The sequence below is a fragment of the Salvelinus fontinalis genome, unplaced genomic scaffold (assembly GCF_029448725.1).
Source record: "Salvelinus fontinalis isolate EN_2023a unplaced genomic scaffold, ASM2944872v1 scaffold_2152, whole genome shotgun sequence".
Lineage (NCBI taxonomy): Eukaryota > Metazoa > Chordata > Actinopteri > Salmoniformes > Salmonidae > Salvelinus > Salvelinus fontinalis.
Genome location: NW_026602361.1, coordinates 1 through 19,512, shown reverse-complemented (window position 1 = coordinate 19,512; position 19,512 = coordinate 1). Strand labels below are relative to the sequence as shown.

The 19,512-nt window shown below is 41.9% G+C and overlaps 1 protein-coding gene across 1 annotated transcript; it reads left to right on the top strand.

Annotated features, from left to right (window-relative positions):
• The first annotated feature begins 62 nt into the window (after positions 1–62).
• On the top strand, positions 63–19,506 carry LOC129850643 (gamma-taxilin-like). Its single transcript, XM_055916936.1, has 5 exons — positions 63–877; positions 4,213–4,287; positions 17,278–17,370; positions 17,959–18,054; positions 18,223–19,506. The coding sequence occupies exons 1-5, from the start codon at positions 836–838 to the stop codon at positions 18,505–18,507; spliced, it is 591 nt and encodes a 196-aa protein (XP_055772911.1). The 5' UTR covers positions 63–835; the 3' UTR covers positions 18,508–19,506.
• Positions 19,507–19,512: the final 6 nt, after the last annotated feature.

Sequence of the window (19,512 nt, the reverse complement as noted above, 5' to 3'; positions counted from 1 at the left end):
AGCACATTGACAAGGTGTCCTGTCTGTCTGTCCCAGCACATTGACATGGTGTTCTGCTCTGTCTGTCTGTCTGTCTGTCTGTCTGTCCCCAGCACATTGACAAGGTGTTCTGCTCTGTCCTGTCTGTCTGTTCCCAGCACATTGACAAGGTGTTCTGCTCTGTCCTGTCTGTCTGTTCCCAGCACATTGACATGGTGTTCTGCTCTATCCTGTCTGTCTGTCCCAGCACATTGACAAGGTGTTCTGTCTGTCTGTTCCCAGCACATTGACAAGGTGTTCTGTCTGTCTGTTCCCAGCACATTGACAAGGTGTTCTGCTCTGTCCTGTCTGTCTGTTCCCAGCACATTGACAAGGTGTCCTGTCTGTCTATCCCCAGCACATTGACAAGGTGTCCTGTCTGTCTGTTCCCAGCACATTGACAAGGTGTCCTGTCTGTCTGTTCCCAGCACATTGACAAGGTGTCCTGTCTGTCTGTTCCCAGCACATTGACAAGGTGTCCTGTCTGTCTGTTCCCAGCACATTGACAAGGTGTCCTGTCTGTCTGTTCCCAGCACATTGACAAGGTGTCCTGTCTGTCTGTTCCCAGCACATTGACAAGGTGTCCTGTCTGTTCCCAGCACATTGACAAGGTGTCCTGTCTGTCTGTTCCCAGCACATTGACAAGGTGTCCTGTCTGTCTGTTCCCAGCACATTGACAAGGTGTCCTGTCTGTCTGTTCCCAGCACATTGACAAGGTGTCCTGTCTGTCTGTTCCCAGCACATTGACAAGGTGTTCAAGCACAAGGAGAAGCAGCAGCAGTTGGTGGATGCCAAGCTCCAGAGGACAGCTGAGCTGATGAGAGAGTTGGAGGGGAAGCAGCAGAGAGAGAGAGACTTTGTGAGTCCCACTGCCATGTGTTATTATTCTGATCATGCTCTAGCTAGCTACAAATAACTGGAGGGCTGTGTTCCATAGGGCACACAACTGAAAACATTTTTCAATTGCAACTTAAAATGATGTCCAGGTGCCTAATGAACACAACCCAGGACACAATATTTGTTTCTCTCTGTAATAACTGGAAGTGAGTGACGGTTGTCTGTTTGCATTGACTCATTGATTGTATTGGTTGTCTGTTTGCATTGACTCATTGATTGTATTGGTTGTCTGTTTGCATTGACTCGTTGATTGTATTGGTTGTCTGTTTGCATTGACTCATTGACTCATTGGTTGTCTGTTTGCATTGACTCGTTGATTGTATTGGTTGTCTGTTTGCATTGACTCATTGATTGTATTGGTTGTCTGTTTGCATTGACTCATTGATTGTATTGGTTGTCTGTTTGCATTGACTCATTGATTGTATTGGTTGTCTGTTTGCATTGACTCATTGATTTGTATTGGTTGTCTGTTTGCATTGACTCATTGATTTGTATTGGTTGTCTGTTTGCATTGACTCATTGATTTGTATTGGGTGTCTGTTTGCATTGACTCATTGATTTGTATTGGTTGTCTGTTTGCATTGACTCATTGATTTGTATTGGTTGTCTGTTTGCATCGACTCATTGATTTGTATTGGTTGTCTGTTTGCATTGACTCATTGATTTGTATTGGTTGTCTGTTTGCATCGACTCATTGATTTGTATTGGTTGTCTGTTTGCATCGACTCATTGATTTGTATTGGTTGTCTGTTTGCATCGACTCATTGATTTGTATTGGTTGTCTGTTTGCATCGACTCATTGATTGTATTGGTTGTCTGTTTGCATCGACTCATTGGTTGTCTGTTTGCATCGACTCATTGATTGTATTGGTTGTCTGTTTGCATCGACTCATTGATTGTATTGGTTGTCTGTTTGCATCGACTCATTGATTGTATTGGTTGTCTGTTTGCATCGACTCATTGGTTGTCTGTTTGCATCGACTCATTGATTGTATTGGTTGTCTGTTTGCATCGACTCATTGATTGTATTGGTTGTCTGTTTGCATCGACTCATTGATTGTATTGGTTGTCTGTTTGCATCGACTCATTGGTTGTCTGTTTGCATCGACTCATTGATTGTATTGGTTGTCTGTTTGCATCGACTCATTGATTGTCTTGGTTGTCTGTTTGCATCGACTCATTGATTGTATTGGTTGTCTGTTTGCATCGACTCATTGATTGTATTGGTTGTCTGTTTGCATCGACTCATTGATTGTATTGGTTGTCTGTTTGCATCGACTCATTGATTGTATTGGTTGTCTGTTTGCATCGACTCATTGATTTGTATTGGTTGTCTGTTTGCATCGACTCATTGATTGTATTGGTTGTCTGTTTGCATCGACTCATTGATTGTATTGGTTGTCTGTTTGCATCGACTCATTGGTTGTATTGGTTGTCTGTTTGCATCGACTCATTGATTTGTATTGGTTGTCTGTTTGCATCGACTCATTGATTGTATTGGTTGTCTGTTTGCATCGACTCATTGGTTGTCTGTTTGCATCGACTCATTGATTGTATTGGTTGTCTGTTTGCATCGACTCATTGATTGTATTGGTTGTCTGTTTGCATCGACTCATTGATTGTATTGGTTGTCTGTTTGCATCGACTCATTGATTGTATTGGTTGTCTGTTTGCATCGACTCATTGATTGTATTGGTTGTCTGTTTGCATCGACTCATTGATTGTATTGGTTGTCTGTTTGCATCGACTCATTGATTGTATTGGTTGTCTGTTTGCATCGACTCATTGATTTGTATTGGTTGTCTGTTTGCATCGACTCATTGATTGTATTGGTTGTCTGTTTGCATCGACTCATTGATTGTATTGGTTGTCTGTTTGCATCGACTCATTGGTTGTATTGGTTGTCTGTTTGCATCGACTCATTGATTTGTATTGGTTGTCTGTTTGCATCGACTCATTGATTGTATTGGTTGTCTGTTTGCATCGACTCATTGGTTGTCTGTTTGCATCGACTCATTGATTGTATTGGTTGTCTGTTTGCATCGACTCATTGATTGTATTGGTTGTCTGTTTGCATCGACTCATTGATTGTATTGGTTGTCTGTTTGCATCGACTCATTGGTTGTCTGTTTGCATCGACTCATTGATTGTATTGGTTGTCTGTTTGCATCGACTCATTGATTGTATTGGTTGTCTGTTTGCATCGACTCATTGATTGTATTGGTTGTCTGTTTGCATCGACTCATTGATTGTATTGGTTGTCTGTTTGCATCGACTCATTGATTGTATTGGTTGTCTGTTTGCATCGACTCATTGATTGTATTGGTTGTCTGTTTGCATCGACTCATTGATTTGTATTGGTTGTCTGTTTGCATCGACTCATTGATTGTATTGGTTGTCTGTTTGCATCGACTCATTGATTGTATTGGTTGTCTGTTTGCATCGACTCATTGGTTGTATTGGTTGTCTGTTTGCATCGACTCATTGATTTGTATTGGTTGTCTGTTTGCATTGACTCATTGATTTGTATTGGTTGTCTGTTTGCATTGACTCATTGATTTGTATTGGTTGTCTGTTTGCATCGACTCATTGATTGTATTGGTTGTCTGTTTGCATCGACTCATTGATTGTATTGGTTGTCTGTTTGCATCGACTCATTGGTTGTATTGGTTGTCTGTTTGCATCGACTCATTGGTTGTATTGGTTGTCTGTTTGCATCGACTCATTGATTGTATTGGTTGTCTGTTTGCATCGACTCATTGCTTGTATTGGTTGTCTGTTTGCATCGACTCATTGATTGTATTGGTTGTCTGTTTGCATTGACTCATTGATTTGTATTGGTTGTCTGTTTGCATCGACTCATTGATTTGTATTGGTTGTCTGTTTGCATCGACTCATTGATTTGTATTGGTTGTCTGTTTGCATCGACTCATTGATTTGTATTGGTTGTCTGTTTGCATCGACTCATTGATTGTATTGGTTGTCTGTTTGCATCGACTCATTGATTGTATTGGTTGTCTGTTTGCATTGACTCATTGATTGTATTGGTTGTCTGTTTGCATTGACTCATTGATTGTATTGGTTGTCTGTTTGCATTGACTCATTGATTGTATTGGTTGTCTGTTTGCATCGACTCATTGATTGTATTGGTTGTCTGTTTGCATTGACTCATTGCTTGTATTGGTTGTCTGTTTGCATCGACTCATTGATTGTATTGGTTGTCTGTTTGCATTGACTCATTGATTGTATTGGTTGTCTGTTTGTCAGAAGTTGTGACCATTTCCGTCTCCTGTTCAGCTCCTGAAAGACGCCACCGAGTGGAGACATGAGTGTGAGCTGTTGAAGGAACAGGAGACTCAGCTCAAACAGCAGGTAACTAGCTGCCTTTTCCTTCCCTGTTCTGCCAGTTAGTTTATATGGAGGGTGACTATGTGTGAGTGTGTTTATATGGATGGTGAATGTGTGTTTATATGGATGGTGACTATGTGTGAATGTGTTTATATGGATGGTGAATGTGTGTTTATATGGAGGGTGACTGTGTGTTTATATGGAGGGTGACTGTGTGTTTATATGGATGGTTAATGTGTATATATGGAGGGTGACTATGTTAATGTGTGTGTATATATATGGATGGTGACTGTATGTGAATGTGTATATACAGTTAAGTCCGGAAGTTTACATACACCTTAGCCAAATACATTTAAACTCAGTTTTTCACAATTCCTGACATTTAATCCTAGTAAAAATTCCCTGTTATAGGTCAGTTAGGATCACAACTTTATTTTAAGAATGTGGAATATCAGAATAATAGTAGAGAGAATTATTTATTTCAGATTTTATTTCTTTCATCTCATTCCCAGTGGGTCAGAAGTTTACATACACTCAATTAGTATTTGGTAGCATTGCCTTTAAATTGTTTAACTTGGGTCAAACATTTTGGGTAGCTTTCCACAATAAATTGGGTTAATTTTGGCCCGTTCCTCCTGACAGAGCTGGTGTAACTGAGTCAGGTTTGTAGGCCTCCTTGCTCGCACCTGCTTTTTCAGTTCTGCCCACAAACTTTCTATAGGATTGAGGTCAGGGCTTTGTGATGGCCACTCTAATACCTTGACTTTGTTGTCCTTAAGCCATTTTGCCACAACATTGGAAGTATGCTTTGGGTCATTGTCCATTTGGAAGACCCATTTGCGACCAAGCTTTAACTTCCTGACTGATGTCTTGAGATGTTGCTTCAATATATACACATAGTTTTCCCTCCATGATTTCATCTATTTTGTGAAGTGCACCAGTCCCTCCTGCAGCAAAGCACCCCCACAACATGATGCTGCCACCCCCATGCTTCACGATTGGGATGGTGTTCTTCGGGGATGGTGTTTTCCTTTGCTGTTGTTCTGGCATTGATTTGCACTTTTCGCACCAAAGTACGTTCATCTCTAGGAGACAGAACATGTCTCCTTTCTGAGCGGTATCACGGCTGCCTGGTCCCATGGTGTTTATACTTGCGTACTATTTTTTGTACAGATGAACGTGGTACCTTCAGGCGTTTGGAAATTGTTCCCAAGGATGAACCAGACTTTTTCTGAGGTCCTGGCTGATTTCTTTTGATTTTCCCATGATGTCAAGCAAAGAGGCACTGAGTTTGAAGGTAGGCCTTGAAATACATCCACAGTTACACCTCCAATTGACTCAAATGATGTCAATTATCCTATCAGAAGCTTCTACAGCCATGACATTTTCTGGAATTTTCCAAGCTGTTTAAAGGCACAGTCAACTTAGTGTATGTAAACTTCTGACCCACTGGAATTGTGATACAGTGAAATAATCTGTCTGTAAACAATTGTTGGAAAAAATGACTTGTGTGATGCACAAGTAGATGTCGTAACTGACTTGCCAAAACTATAGTTTGTTAACAATACATTTGGGGAGTGGTTGAAAAACTAGTTTTAATGACTCCAACCTAAGTGTATGTAAACTTCTGACTTACTCTGTATATGGATGGTAACTGTACGTTAATGTGTTAATGTGTGTGTGTGTGTGTATATATATATATATATATGGAGGGTGACTGTATGTGAATGTGTGTTTATGTGGAGGGCAAAAAGTATTTAGTCAGCCACCAATTGTGCAAGTTCTCCCACTTAAAAAGATGAGAGAGGCCTGTAATTTTCATCATAGGTACACTTCAACTATGACAGAGAAAATGAGAGAGAAAAAATCCAGAAAATCACATTGTAGGATTTTTAATGAATTTATTTGCAAATTATGGTGGAAAATAAGTATTTGGTCACCTACAAACAAGCAAGATTTCTGGCTCTCACAGACCCGTAACTTCTTCTTTAAGAGGCTCCTCTGTCCTCCACTCGTTACCTGTATTAATGGCACCTGTTTGAACTTGTTATCAGTATGCGCAGTGGTCTAGGGCACTGCATCGCAGTGCTAGCTGCGCCACCAGAGTCACCAGAGTCTCTGGGTTCGCGCCCAGGCTCTGTCGCAGCCGGCCGCAACCGGGAGGTCCGTGGGGCGACGCACAATTGGCATAGCGTCGTCCGGGTTAGGGAGGGTTTGGCCGGTAGGGATATCCTTGTCTCAGTATATAAAATGTATGCACTCTACTGTAAGTCGCTCTGGATAAGAGCGTCTGCTAAATGACTAAAATGTAAAATGTAATAAAAAACACCTGTCCACAACCTCAAACAGTCACACTCCAAACTCCACTATGGCCAAGACCAAAGAGCTGTCAAAGGACACCAGAAACAAAATTGTAGACCTGCACCAGGCTGGGAAGACTGAATCTGCAGTAGGTAAGCAGCTTGGTTTGAAGAAATCAACTGTGGGAGCAATTATTAGGAAATGGAAGACATACAAGACCACTGATAATCTCCCTCGATCTGGGGCTCCACGCAACATCTCACCCCGTGGGGTCAAAATGATCACAAGAACGGTGAGCAAAAATCCCAGAACCACACGGGGGGACCTAGTGAATGACCTGCAGAGAGCTGGGACCAAAGTAACAAAGCCTACCATCAGTAACACACTACGCCGCCAGGGACTCAAATCCTGCAGTGCCAGACGTGTCCCCCTCCTTAAGCCAGTACATGTCCAGGCCCGTCTGAAGTTTGCTAGAGAGCATTTGGATGATCCAGAAGAAGATTGGGAGAATGTCATATGGTCAGATGAAACCAAAACAGAACTTTTTGGTAAAAACTCAACTCGTCGTGTTTGGAGGACAAAGAATGCTGAGTTGCATCCAAGGAACACCATACCTACTGTGAAGCGTGGGGGTGGAAACATCATCCTTTGGGGCTGTTTTTCTGCAAAGGGACCAGGACGACTGATCCGTGTAAAGGAAAGAATGAATGGGGCCATGTATCGTGAGATTTTGAGTGAAAACCTCCTTCCATCAGCAAGGGCATTGAAGATGAAACGTGGCTGTGTCTTTCAGCATGACAATGATCCCAAACACACCGCCCGGGCAACGAAGGAGTGGCTTCGTAAGAAGCATTTCAAGGTCCTGGAGTGGCCTAGCCAGTCTCCAGATCTCAACCCCATAGAAAATCTTTGGAGGGAGTTGAAAGTCCGTGTTGCCCAGCAACAGCCCCAAAACATCACTGCTCTAGAGGAGATCTGCATGGAGGAATGGGCCAAAATACCAGCAACAGTGTGTGAAAACCTTGTGAAGACTTACAGAAAACATTTGACCTCTGTCATTGCCAACAAAGGGTATATAACAAAGTATTGAGATAAACTTTTGTTATTGACCAAATACTTATTTTCCACCATAATTTGCAAATAAATTCATTAAAAATCCTACAATGTGATTTTCTGGATTTTCTTTGCTCATTTTGTCTGTCATAGTTGAAGTGTACCTATGATGAAAATTACAGGCCTCTCTCATCTTTTTAAGTGGGAGAACTTGCACAATTGGTGGATGACTAAATACTTTTTTGCCCCACTGTATATGGATGGTGACTATGTTAATGTGTGTATGTATTAGAGGTCGACCGATTTATGATTTTTCAATGCTGATACCGATTATTGGAGGACCAAAAAAAGCCGATACCGATTAATTGGCCGTTTTTTAAATGTAATGAATTAATTTGTAATAATGACAATTACAACAATACTGAATTAACACTTATTTTAACTTAATATAATACATCAATCAAATCAATTTAGCCTCAAATAAATAATGAAACATGTTCAATTTGGTTTAAATAATGCAAAAACAAAGTGTTGGAGGAAAGTAAAAGTGCAATATGTGCCCTGTAAAAAAGCTAACGTTTAAGTTCCTTGCTCAGAACATGAGAACATATGAAAGCTGGTGGTTCCTTTTAACATGAGTCTTCAATATTCCCAGGTAAGAAGTTTAGGTTGTAGTTATTATAGGAATTATAGGACTATTTCTCTCAATACCATTTGTATTTCTTATACCTTTGACTATTGGATGTTCTTATAGGCACTTTAGTATTGCCAGTGTAACAGTATAGCTTCTGTCCCTCTCCTCGCCCCTACCTGGGCTCGAACCAGGAACACATCAATAACAGCCACCCTCGAAGCATCGTTACCCATTGCTCCACAAAAACCGCGGCCCTTGCAGGGCAAAGGGGAACAACTACTCCAAGTCTCGGAGTGAGTGACGTCACCGATTTTTAGCACACACCCCGCTAACTAGCTAGCCATTTCACATCGGTTAAACCAGCCTAATCTCGGGAGTTGATAGTCATTAACAGCTCAATGCTTGAAGCATTGCGAAGAGCTGCTGGCAAAACGCACGAAGGTGCTGTTTGAATGAACGCTTACAAGCATGCTGCTGCCTACCATCGCTCAGTCAGACTGCTCTATCAAATCATAGACTTCATTATAACATAATAACACAGAGCTGTTGGTCATTAATATGGTCGAACCTGGAAACTATCATTTCGAAAGCGAAACGTTTATTCTTTCAGTGAAATACGGAACCGTTCCGTATTTTATCTAACGGGTGGCATCCATAAGTTTAAATATTTCTGTTGCATTGCACAACCTTCAATGTTATGTCATAATTAGTTCGCAACGAGCCAGGCGGCCCAAACTGTTGCATATACCCTGACTCTGCGTGCAATGAACACAAGAGAAGTGTCACAATTTCACCTGGTTAATATTGCCTGCTGGTGGGCGGAGCTAGCATGTTGGAGTGAACGGCTGCGTGTGAGAGGCTCCTGCAACTTTTTTGCGAAATAATCTAACTTACCCTACTTTATGATACTTTTTACAACAAACGTTTCTTTCTAATACAACATCGTAACTTTCTGTGTAAAAATGCCGAGTAATAAGCGACCAAAGGACAATAAATCCACATCGGAGGCCTACTCCACACCAAACAACGAGACAGACATGGCGGAAGGCACAGGCAACAACGTGACACTTAAAGAACTTACCCAGGCTTTGGGAGAACTACGTGTTGCTTTAGCTGAGGATCTTAAGGCTACTATTGCTGAACTGGACACCAAAATCGAGGGCACCATTCGAGCGGTCGCTTCGCAGGGCCAGAGTATTGTGGACCTTGAGAGGGCTTCTGAATTCAGCGCTGGTAGGATCGACGAGTTAGAGAAGCTGTGCTCGTCACTACAGGGTACTGTGCAGAGGCTTTCTGTGAAAGTGGTCGACCTGGAGGGCCGTTCCAGACGTAATAACCTTCGCGTTGTTGGTCTGGCAGAGGGGGTAGAGGCGGGCTCTCGCCCCACCGACTTCTTCGCCAAGCTATTGAAGGATGCAATGGGATCGGACGTTTTGGGTTCGGACCCCCAGCTGGACCGTGCACATCGCGCCCCTGTCCCAGTGCCTGGACCGGGTCAACGCCCTCGCGCAGTAATCATCTGTTGTCACAGTTTCAAGACCAAGGATCTTATCCTGCGCGAGGCCCGAATGAGGGGCAACCTGTTACATAAAGGGCACCCCTTCCGTGTCTATGATGATTATGCGCCCGATGTGGCAAAGGACCGTGGCGGCTACAGAGATGTCATGGCCAAACTCTACAAACTCCATCTTCGCCCAGCCTTGCTCTTCCCTGCAAGACTAAGAATTACCCCGCCCTCTGGTGAGAAGATGTGGCTCTCCTCGGTTTTGGACGCAGAGAAGTTTATCCGGGAACATACGCCAATCCCCCGTACAGGTTAGAGTGCCTTGTCATTGTGTGTTAGGGTCTGCTCATGGAATCGAATCCATACTAAACCATAACGGGTGAAACCGTATTGAACGGTCTCAACAAGGGCTACCGAACATGCAAGATGCTGTGGAGGGCGGTCTTGGCTCTCAATTAAAGTCACTTTCATTCTGGCTGTGTTCAGAGCGATGCCTATTTAGGATGCCTTCCAGGTTTGATCATTGTCACTTTCGGATGAATATACTTATTACCCCCATTTTTTTTTGTTTCGTTATTTATTTTTTAATTCTTACATTTATTGTTATTACAATACCATTTATTTAAAGCTTGCAGGGGACTGGGGGTGATGGTGGGGAAGGGGCAGACACAGACACCTGGATAGCAGGTGGATGTTTTGTGCCGTTCTGCCTTTGATATAGCCGAGGGCCGCTCTCCCGATTAGATCCCTACCAGCCCTCTGTAGTGTCTAGGTAGGTGTGCGTACATATAATTATTATTTGTACTTTATAATTATTTTCTCTTAGCATGTTACTATTATGTATGTGTATATTTTAAATTAGTGTAGATTATTACTCTGGGGCATGAATGTTTCTGTATGTATGGGTATGTATGTGTATATGCGCATATGTAGATATGTATGGGTGTGTGTGTGTATATGTATATTTTTAAATATATACCTTTATATGTATTTTTTGGGGATGTGTGTGTGTGTGTATGTGTTTGTATGTGTGTATGTGTATGTATGTATATATATGTGTGTATATGTATGTATGTATGTATATGTATATATATATATATATGTATATGGGTAAGTATGTGTATGTGTGTGTATGTATACATGTATATATATATAACCTTTTTATTTATTTATTTTCTGACTGGGGGATACGTTTAATTTAGAAAAATTCTTGTTTCCGATCTAACCCACAATATGTAAATGTACGGCTGTCTAAGTTGGTTGCTGATGGTTCATGTTTAGACCGGCAGTGCTTAGCAAAATAATCTTGTGATGCTATATCTTGCTTATCTCAGGGATAGATAGACCCAAGATGACGCTTAAGTGCGCAATATGTTTAGGTTGAAACTTATTCTCTTTAGGTTTATTAGATGCTAATTGGACACTTTATTCGCGGGAGCCTCCTCAGTTCATATGTTAGTAGAAGTTCTAGGATAGTGAGAGGTGAACGTACAGTTGGGATTTTATTTCTGTTTCACCCCTTGTTCGAGGTCGCGCCGTGCTTTTTTGGCATCGGCCAGACAATGTGTTTATTATTTTTATTTTTATTTTATTTTCTCTCCTATTTGTGTATGCCTGTTAAAGGTGGGTTGGGCGGGGGGGTAAATAGTGGGGAAAGTAGGGGAACAGGGTGGGAAGTAAAGGGGCTTGCAGGGGGGGAGGGGCTGGTTGGATACTGCTCGGGTGTAGCTGCTACATATGCTGATCGTGATGGTTTGGTGCGCTTTCTTACCTTTTTATTGAGTTACAAGTTATGCAGGCCACCATAGGAACTACAAATGAGAGGGGGGCGGGGCTCACATTCACTTCCTGGAATGTCAGGGGCTTAAACGAACCAATTAAGAGAGGCAAGGTCCTAGCCCACTTGAAAGCACTCTCGTCTGATATTATATTTTTGCAAGAAACCCATCTGAAAAATAATGCTCACAGCAGACTTAAATGTAGGTGGGTGGGGCAAGTGTATCACTCTAACTTCTCTGCCAAAACGAGAGGCACAGCGATTCTGGTACGGAAAGGAATTCCCTTTCTACATAAAACCACTATTGTGGATAAAGAGGGTCGTTATGTGATCGTAATAGGAGAGATCCACTCTACTTCTGTAACTCTACTAAATATCTATGGGCCAAACATTGATAACCCCTCTTTTTTCAAAAGAGTCCTTGCCCTGATTCCAGATATCTCCCATACTAACCTGATCATTGGAGGGGACCTTAACTGCGTGCTAGACCAATATTTGGACAGATCCTCTACCCGGCGAACCCCCACCTCCTATTCAAGTGAATTCTTGAATACCTACATAAAGAATTCTAACTTATTTGATATATGGAGGATCACTAACCCTACGGGCAGGGAATACTCCTTTCACTCTCATGTTCACAATGTTTATACTCGAATTGACTACTTTTTGGTTGATGCTAAACTACTCCCCTATACCTGTAATGTGAAGTATCATGATATTATAATCTCGGACCACAGTCCACTCACCTTCTCCCTGAGATTGGGTGACATGGTACCAAACGAGAGGGTCTGGAGGTTAAATCCTCAGCTCCTCACAGAACCAACATTCTGTGAACATCTTAAAGACCAAATAACATTTTTCTTTGATACCAACGACAACACAGAGACTTCCCCAGCATTACTGTGGGAAACACTTAAGGCTTATTTGAGAGGCTGTATCATCTCCTATCAGACTGCCAGGAGTAGGCAAAACAAGGGAAAATTGGTAGAACTGGAAGGACAAATTCACTTACTGGATAGGGAGAATGCTAGACATCCATCTATGGAGAAACATAAAAAAATTACCTCTTTAAAATTTGAATATAATCAGACTCTCTCAGCTAAAATTGCTAAATCTTTTCTCTACGCCAAGCAAAAATATTTTGAGTTTGGTGACAAACCACACAAATTACTCGCCAGACAACTTCGAAAAATTGTGAGTGACCGAATGATTCACAAAGTTAAGTCTGCATCTGGGGAATTACTCTCTTCCCCCAAAGACATCAATGACAGATTCCGTCAGTTTTATGAGACTCTATATACATCTAAAGCCGATTCTAACCCCTTAATTATGCAAAACTTTTTGGATGACTGTAATCTTCCTGCCCTGAACCAGGAAGATTCTAACTTCCTGAATAAGGAAATATCTCTTGAAGAAATTCGAGAAACAATCAAAACTCTAAAGAGTGGCAAGACCCCGGGCCCAGATGGATACCCGGGTGAATTCTATAAAACATTCAGCAACATGCTCTCTCCCTACCTGCACAAAATGTTGGTTCAGTCCAGAGAGGATGGAGCTCTCCCATCTACTTTGGATGAAGCATTCATTACAGTTATACATAAGAAGGGTAAAGATCCGGAAGAGGTAGGGTCATACAGACCAATATCCCTCCTCAATACAGACCAAAAGATTTTAGCAAAAACCCTGGCTAACAGGCTTAGCACTTTAATTGGCAAACTGGTCCATTCGGACCAGACCGGCTTTATCCCGAACAGAAACTCATTCTTCAATCTCAGGCGCCTCTTCAACATTATGTATTCTCAGAGGTTACCAAACATGGACCTTGCCGTTATATCTCTTGACGCCGAGAAGGCTTTTGACCAAGTTGAGTGGTCCTATCTATTCAAAGTCCTACATAAATTTAATATTGGAGATGGGTTCATAAATTGGATCCAGCTTTTATATAGGAACCCCTGTGCGAGAATACTCACTAACCAATCATTGTCGCCCCGATTTAACCTCTACAGAGGGACAAGGCAGGGTTGTGCGCTGTCGCCGATGCTCTTCGCCCTAATCATTGAACCTCTCGCTCAGACGATTAGATCTGATGCAGCAATACACGGCTATAATACTAAAGATACTCTAAATAAGATTTCCCTATACGCAGATGACATTCTCCTCTATGTAACAGAACCCCAAGCTAGTATTCCAGCTATTCTTGATGTGATTAATTTGTTTGGTACCTTCTCGGGATACAGAATAAATTGGAACAAGAGTGAATTAATGCCCATACGGTTACAAAACACCTCCTGGCTAGAACATCTTCCACTTAAGTTATCTTCAGAAAAATTTACCTATCTAGGAATTGTAGTTACCAAACAATATTCCTTACTATTTAAAGAGAATTTCCCCTCGCTGATGCAAAAACTAAAAACAAACATACAATTTTGGAGAACTCTCCCAATTTCTCTGCTCGGAAGAATTAATGCCATTAAAATGGTCTTCCTCCCACAACTGCTCTACCTATACCAGAACATCCCAGTATTCATACCTAAATCCTTTCATAAACAACTGGACTCAATTATCAATCCTTTCATCTGGGATTATAAAACACACAGGATAGGTAAAAAACACCTCTGCAAATCCAAGATGGAAGGAGGACTGTCTCTCCCAAATTTTATATTTTATTATTGGGCCGCTAACCTCCGTGCGGTTACGTTTTTGCTGGATGACGCACGTCCGTCACCCACCTGGCTTAGTATGGAGCGTGAGGAGTGTCACCCCTTCTCTATTGGTGCTGTGATTTTGTCGCCTGTCAATCTGGAGAGGTCACTTTATCGTAACAATCCTATTATACATAGCACAGTCCGAATCTGGAAGCAAATTAAAACCCACTTTGAGCTTAGACCAATGTCATTCATGCTCCCTGTTGCCAGGAACCCCTCCTTTGCCCCCTCCAACCTTGATAACACCTTTGAGCAATGGGGAGAGTTGGGGATAAGTACCATAGGGGATTTATATATAGAAGGGACCTTTGCTTCCTTTGAGTTGCTGAGGGAAACTTATAATCTTCCCAGAAATAACTTTTTCAGATACCTACAAATCAGAGACTATGTTAGGAAACACCTCCCAACATCTGGGAACGCTAAGCCTTCCATGTTTGACGGATGCATAAAAACATCCCCCACCTCAGACAAACTGATATCTCGTTTATATGACTCTTTTCAATCGGTTAGCACACCCTCTACAGAGGCCATCAAGGCAAAATGGGAGGAAGAACTAGGGACTGACATTTCGATGGCAGACTGGGAAGATAGCTTGGAGTATATCCACACCTGCTCCATTAACTCCAGACATCGGCTCATACAATTCAAGGTATTACACAGATTACACTATTCCAAAACCAAACTGCATAGGATATTTCCTGATACATCCCCTTTGTGTGATAAATGTCAGGCTGCACAGGGTACACTTCTCCACTGCTTTGCCCTATGCTCTAGCTTGCATGGTTACTGGTGTGGAATTTTTAGGATCCTCTCTGAAGTTCTGGAGACTTCAATTGACCCAGACCCGCTTCTGATAATCCTGGGAGTGTCTGATTCCCTAATCGGACTAACCAACCCCCAAAAACAACTCATCTCTTACAGTCTCATTTCGGCAAAAAAACTAATCTTGTTGTTCTGGAAAAAGAGGGAAGCGCCCACTACCAAATTATGGCTCAGCGAATTGGCAAACACTGTACACTTAGAAAGGATTAGATATATTCTGAACAATAAATTATTAACATTTGATCAGATCTGGCAGCCTTTCCTCTCTTACTTGGACCATTCGGCGCTGTGAATTTGTACTTTTTAACGCACTCTCCATTGTAATATTTTAATCCACCTCTGGGCAGCACGTGCTGGCACCGCCACCCGAGCAGCGGGGAGGGGTATAAGGGGAAGGGATAAGGGGGGGGAGGGATAAAGGGGGGGAATAAGGGGGGGTGACACCCACCCTCTTTCTTTCTACCTGTCCTTGTTTTGTATGTCTTGTTTTGTAATAATTGTTTTGTACCCAGAACTCTGGATCTTTTTATTTCTGTCTGCTCTTTTATGTTTAGTTAAAAATTGTATACCTGCCTTTCATACCTATACACCATTCCTGTGTGTGTTCAATAAAAATATTTGAACGAATATTGCCTGCTAACCTGGATTTCTTTTAACTAATTATGCAGGTTTAAAAATATATACTTCTGTGTATTGATTTTAAGAAAGGCATTGATGTTTATGGTTAGGCACAGTCGTGCAACGATTGTGCTTTTTTCGCAAATGCGCTTTTGTTAAATCATCCCCCGTTTGGCGAAGTTGGCTGTCTTTGTTAGGAAGAAATAGTCTTCACCTTCACACAGTTCGCAACGAGCCAGGCGGCCCAAACTGCTGCATATACGCTGACTCTGTTGCAAGAGAAGTGACACCATTTCCCTAGTTAAAATAAATTCATGTTAGCAGGCAATATTAACTAAATATGCAGGTTTAAAAATATATACTTGTGTATTGATTTTAAGAAAGGCATTGATGTTTATGGTTAGGTACACGTTGGAGCAACGACAGTCCTTTTTCGCGAATGCGCACTGCATCGATTATATGCAACGCAGGACACGCTAGATAAACTAGTAATATCATCAACCATGTGTAGTTATAACTAGTGATTATGATTGATTGATTGTTTTTTATAAGATAAGTTTAATGCTAGCTAGCAACTTACCTTGGCTTCTTACTGCATTCGAATAACAGGCAGGCTCCTCGTGGAGTGCAATGAGAGGCAGGTGGTTAGAGTGTTGGACTAGTTAACTGTAAGGTTGCAAGATTGAATCCCCGAGCTGACAAGGTAAAAATCTGTCGTTCTGCCCCTGAACAAGGCAGTTAACCCACCGTTCCTAGGCCGTCATTGTAAATAAGAATGTGTTCTTAACTGACTTGCCTAGTTAAAGAAAGGTGTAAAAAAAAAATATATATGTATATTTTAAAAAATCGTCCAAATCGGTGTCCAAAATACAGATTTCCGATTTTGTTATGAAAACTTGAAATCGGCCCTAATTAATCGGCCATTCCGATTAATCGGTCGACCTCTAGTGTGTATATATATATATATATATATGGAGGATGACTATGTTAATGTGTGTATATATGGAGGGTGACTATGTTAATGTGTGTATATATATATGGAGGGTGACTATGTTAATGTGTGTATATATAAATATATGGAGGATGACTATGTTAATGTGTGTATATATATATATGGAGGGTGACTATGTTAATGTGTGTATATATATATGGAGGGTGACTATGTTAATGTGTGTATATATATATGGAGGGTGACTATGTTAATGTGTGTATATATATATGGAGGGTGACTATGTTAATGTGTGTATATATATATGGAGGGTGACTATGTTAATGTGTGTATATATATATGGAGGGTGACTATGTTAATGTGTGTATATATATATGGAGGGTGACTATGTTAATGTGTGTATATATATATGGAGGGTGACTATGTTAATGTGTGTATATATATATGGAGGGTGACTATGTTAATGTGTGTGTATATATGTGAAGGGTGACTGTATGTTAATGTGTGTATATATGGAGGGTGACTATGTTAATGTGTGTATATATGGAGGGTGACTATGTTAATGTGTGTATATATGTGAAGGGTGACTGTATGTTAATGTGTGTATATATATATGGACAGTGACTATGTTCATGTGTTTGTGATTTTTAGCTCTCTTTGTACATGGACAAGTTTGAGGAGTTTCAGACCACTCTGGCGAAAAGCAACGAGGTGTTCACTACCTTCAGACAGGAGATGGAGAAGGTTTGGAACTGAACATTTAACATGAAACACCCTTGTGTTTCTTTCGTATATAGCTGGAAGGGTTTAGGTCTGTAGACCTCTCTCTATAGCTGGAAGGGTTTAGGTCTGTAGACCTCTCTCTAGCTGGAAGGGTTTAGGTCTGTAGACCTCTCTCTATAGCTGGAAGGGTTTAGGTCTGTAGACCTCTCTCTATAGCTGGAAGGGTTTAGGTCTGTAGACCTCTCTCTGTAGCTGGAAGGGTTTAGGTCTGTAGACCTCTCTCTCTATATAGCTGGAAGGGTTTAGGTCTGTAGACCTCTCTCTCTATATAGCTGGAAGGGTTTAGGTCTGTAGACCTCTCTCTATAGCTGGAAGGGTTTAGGTCTGTAGACCTCTCTATAGCTGGAAGGGTTTAGGTCTGTAGACCTCTCTCTCTCTATAGCTGGAAGGGTTTAGGTCTGTAGACCTCTCTCTATAGCTGGAAGGGTTTAGGTCTGTAGACCTCTCTATAGCTGGAAGGGTTTAGGTCTGTAGACCTCTCTCTATAGCTGGAAGGGTTTAGGTCTGTAGACCTCTCTCTATAGCTCTGATCTTTCTTCTGTTTTCCAGATGACTAAGAAGATCAAGAAGCTGGAGAAGGAGACGACTCTGTGGAGAACGAAGTGGGAGACCAACAACCAGGCTCTGCTACAGATGGCTGAGGAGGTGAGATGAGAAACTCTTGCAAAGGGCCATCTTATGTTATCATTTACTAATAGTAGCAGAAATGTAAGAATATTTTTGTGCTGTAAAATTTCACGAAGTATTTCAATGAATGTCACTTAATTGTAGAATATGTGATGTTGAATGTGGTTTGCTGTTTGTCCTCTCCAGAAGACACTGCGGGACAACCATTACAAGGGCCTGCATGGGAAGCTGGAGTGCCTGGAGAAACTGTGCCGGGCTTTGCAGAAGGAGAGGGACGACCTCACCACCAAACTGGGAGACCTACAGTCAACAACCGAGGAGGAGGAGGGGACGGGACCTCCAGACCCCCAGCCCAGCCAGGAGTCTACCCAGGATGAGATGTCTCCGCCTGGGAGGGGGGAAGAGACACAGCCCCCTACTACCCCTGAACTGGAGCTAGAGTCCTCCACCACAGAGCAACTTGACAACTGAGCCACTAACCCCCGCTGCCTTTTTGGGGGTATATTTGAATACAGTATATCTTTTTTTGTGTGTTTAAAGTTATAATTAAGATTAAAATGACTGCATTATTAACAATGAATATAATACTTTTTGCCCTGACTGTACATTGTAAAAATGGGCTTTGTGGTGAGCACTAGGCTCCCCATTTTTCTACCACATTTGTATTTTCTTAGATTGTCTTCATGCTGTTGGTCAGTCACAGGGCTGTTGTTCAGTCACAGGGCTGTTGTTCAGCAACTTTCTCGTGGTCAGTCACAGGGCTGTTGTTCAGTCACAGGGCTGTTGTTCAGCAGCTTTCTCGTGGTCAGTCACAGGACTCTTGTTCAGCAGCTTTCTCGTGGTCAGTCCCAGGGCTGTTGTTCAGCAGCTTTCTCGTGGTCAGTCACAGGGCTGTTGTTCAGCAGCTTTCTCGTGGTCAGTCACAGGGCTGTTGTTCAGTCACAGGGCTGTTGTTCAGTCACAGGGCTGTTGTTCAGCAGCTTTCTCGTGGTCAGTCACAGAGCTGTTGTTCAGCAGCTTTCTCGTGGTCAGTCACAGGGCTGTTGTTCAGCAGCTTTCTCGTGGTCAGTCACAGGGCTGTTGTTCAGTCACAGAGCTGTTGTTCAGCAACTTTCTCGTGGTCAGTCACAGGGCTGTTGTTCAGCAGCTTTCTCGTGGTCAGTCACAGGGCTGTTGTTCAGTCACAGGGCTGTTGTTCAGCAGCTTTCTCGTGGTCAGTCACAGGGCTGTTGGTCAGCAGCTTTCTCGTGGTCAGTCACAGGGCTGTTGTTCAGCAGCTTTCCAGTTGGACTAAAATTATACTTTGTCTTTCTCCCATTTCCCAATTTCCTCTACAGTCTGACAGCATCTCTTTTGCAGCTTTCTTCCATTGAAAAATCTATATTTTGGAGTTGTAGTCAGATCAAATCTCTTTTGAACTGATATTGTAGTGGGATTTTAAATTCTGTCATATGCATATTGAAGTAGCCTTGTTGC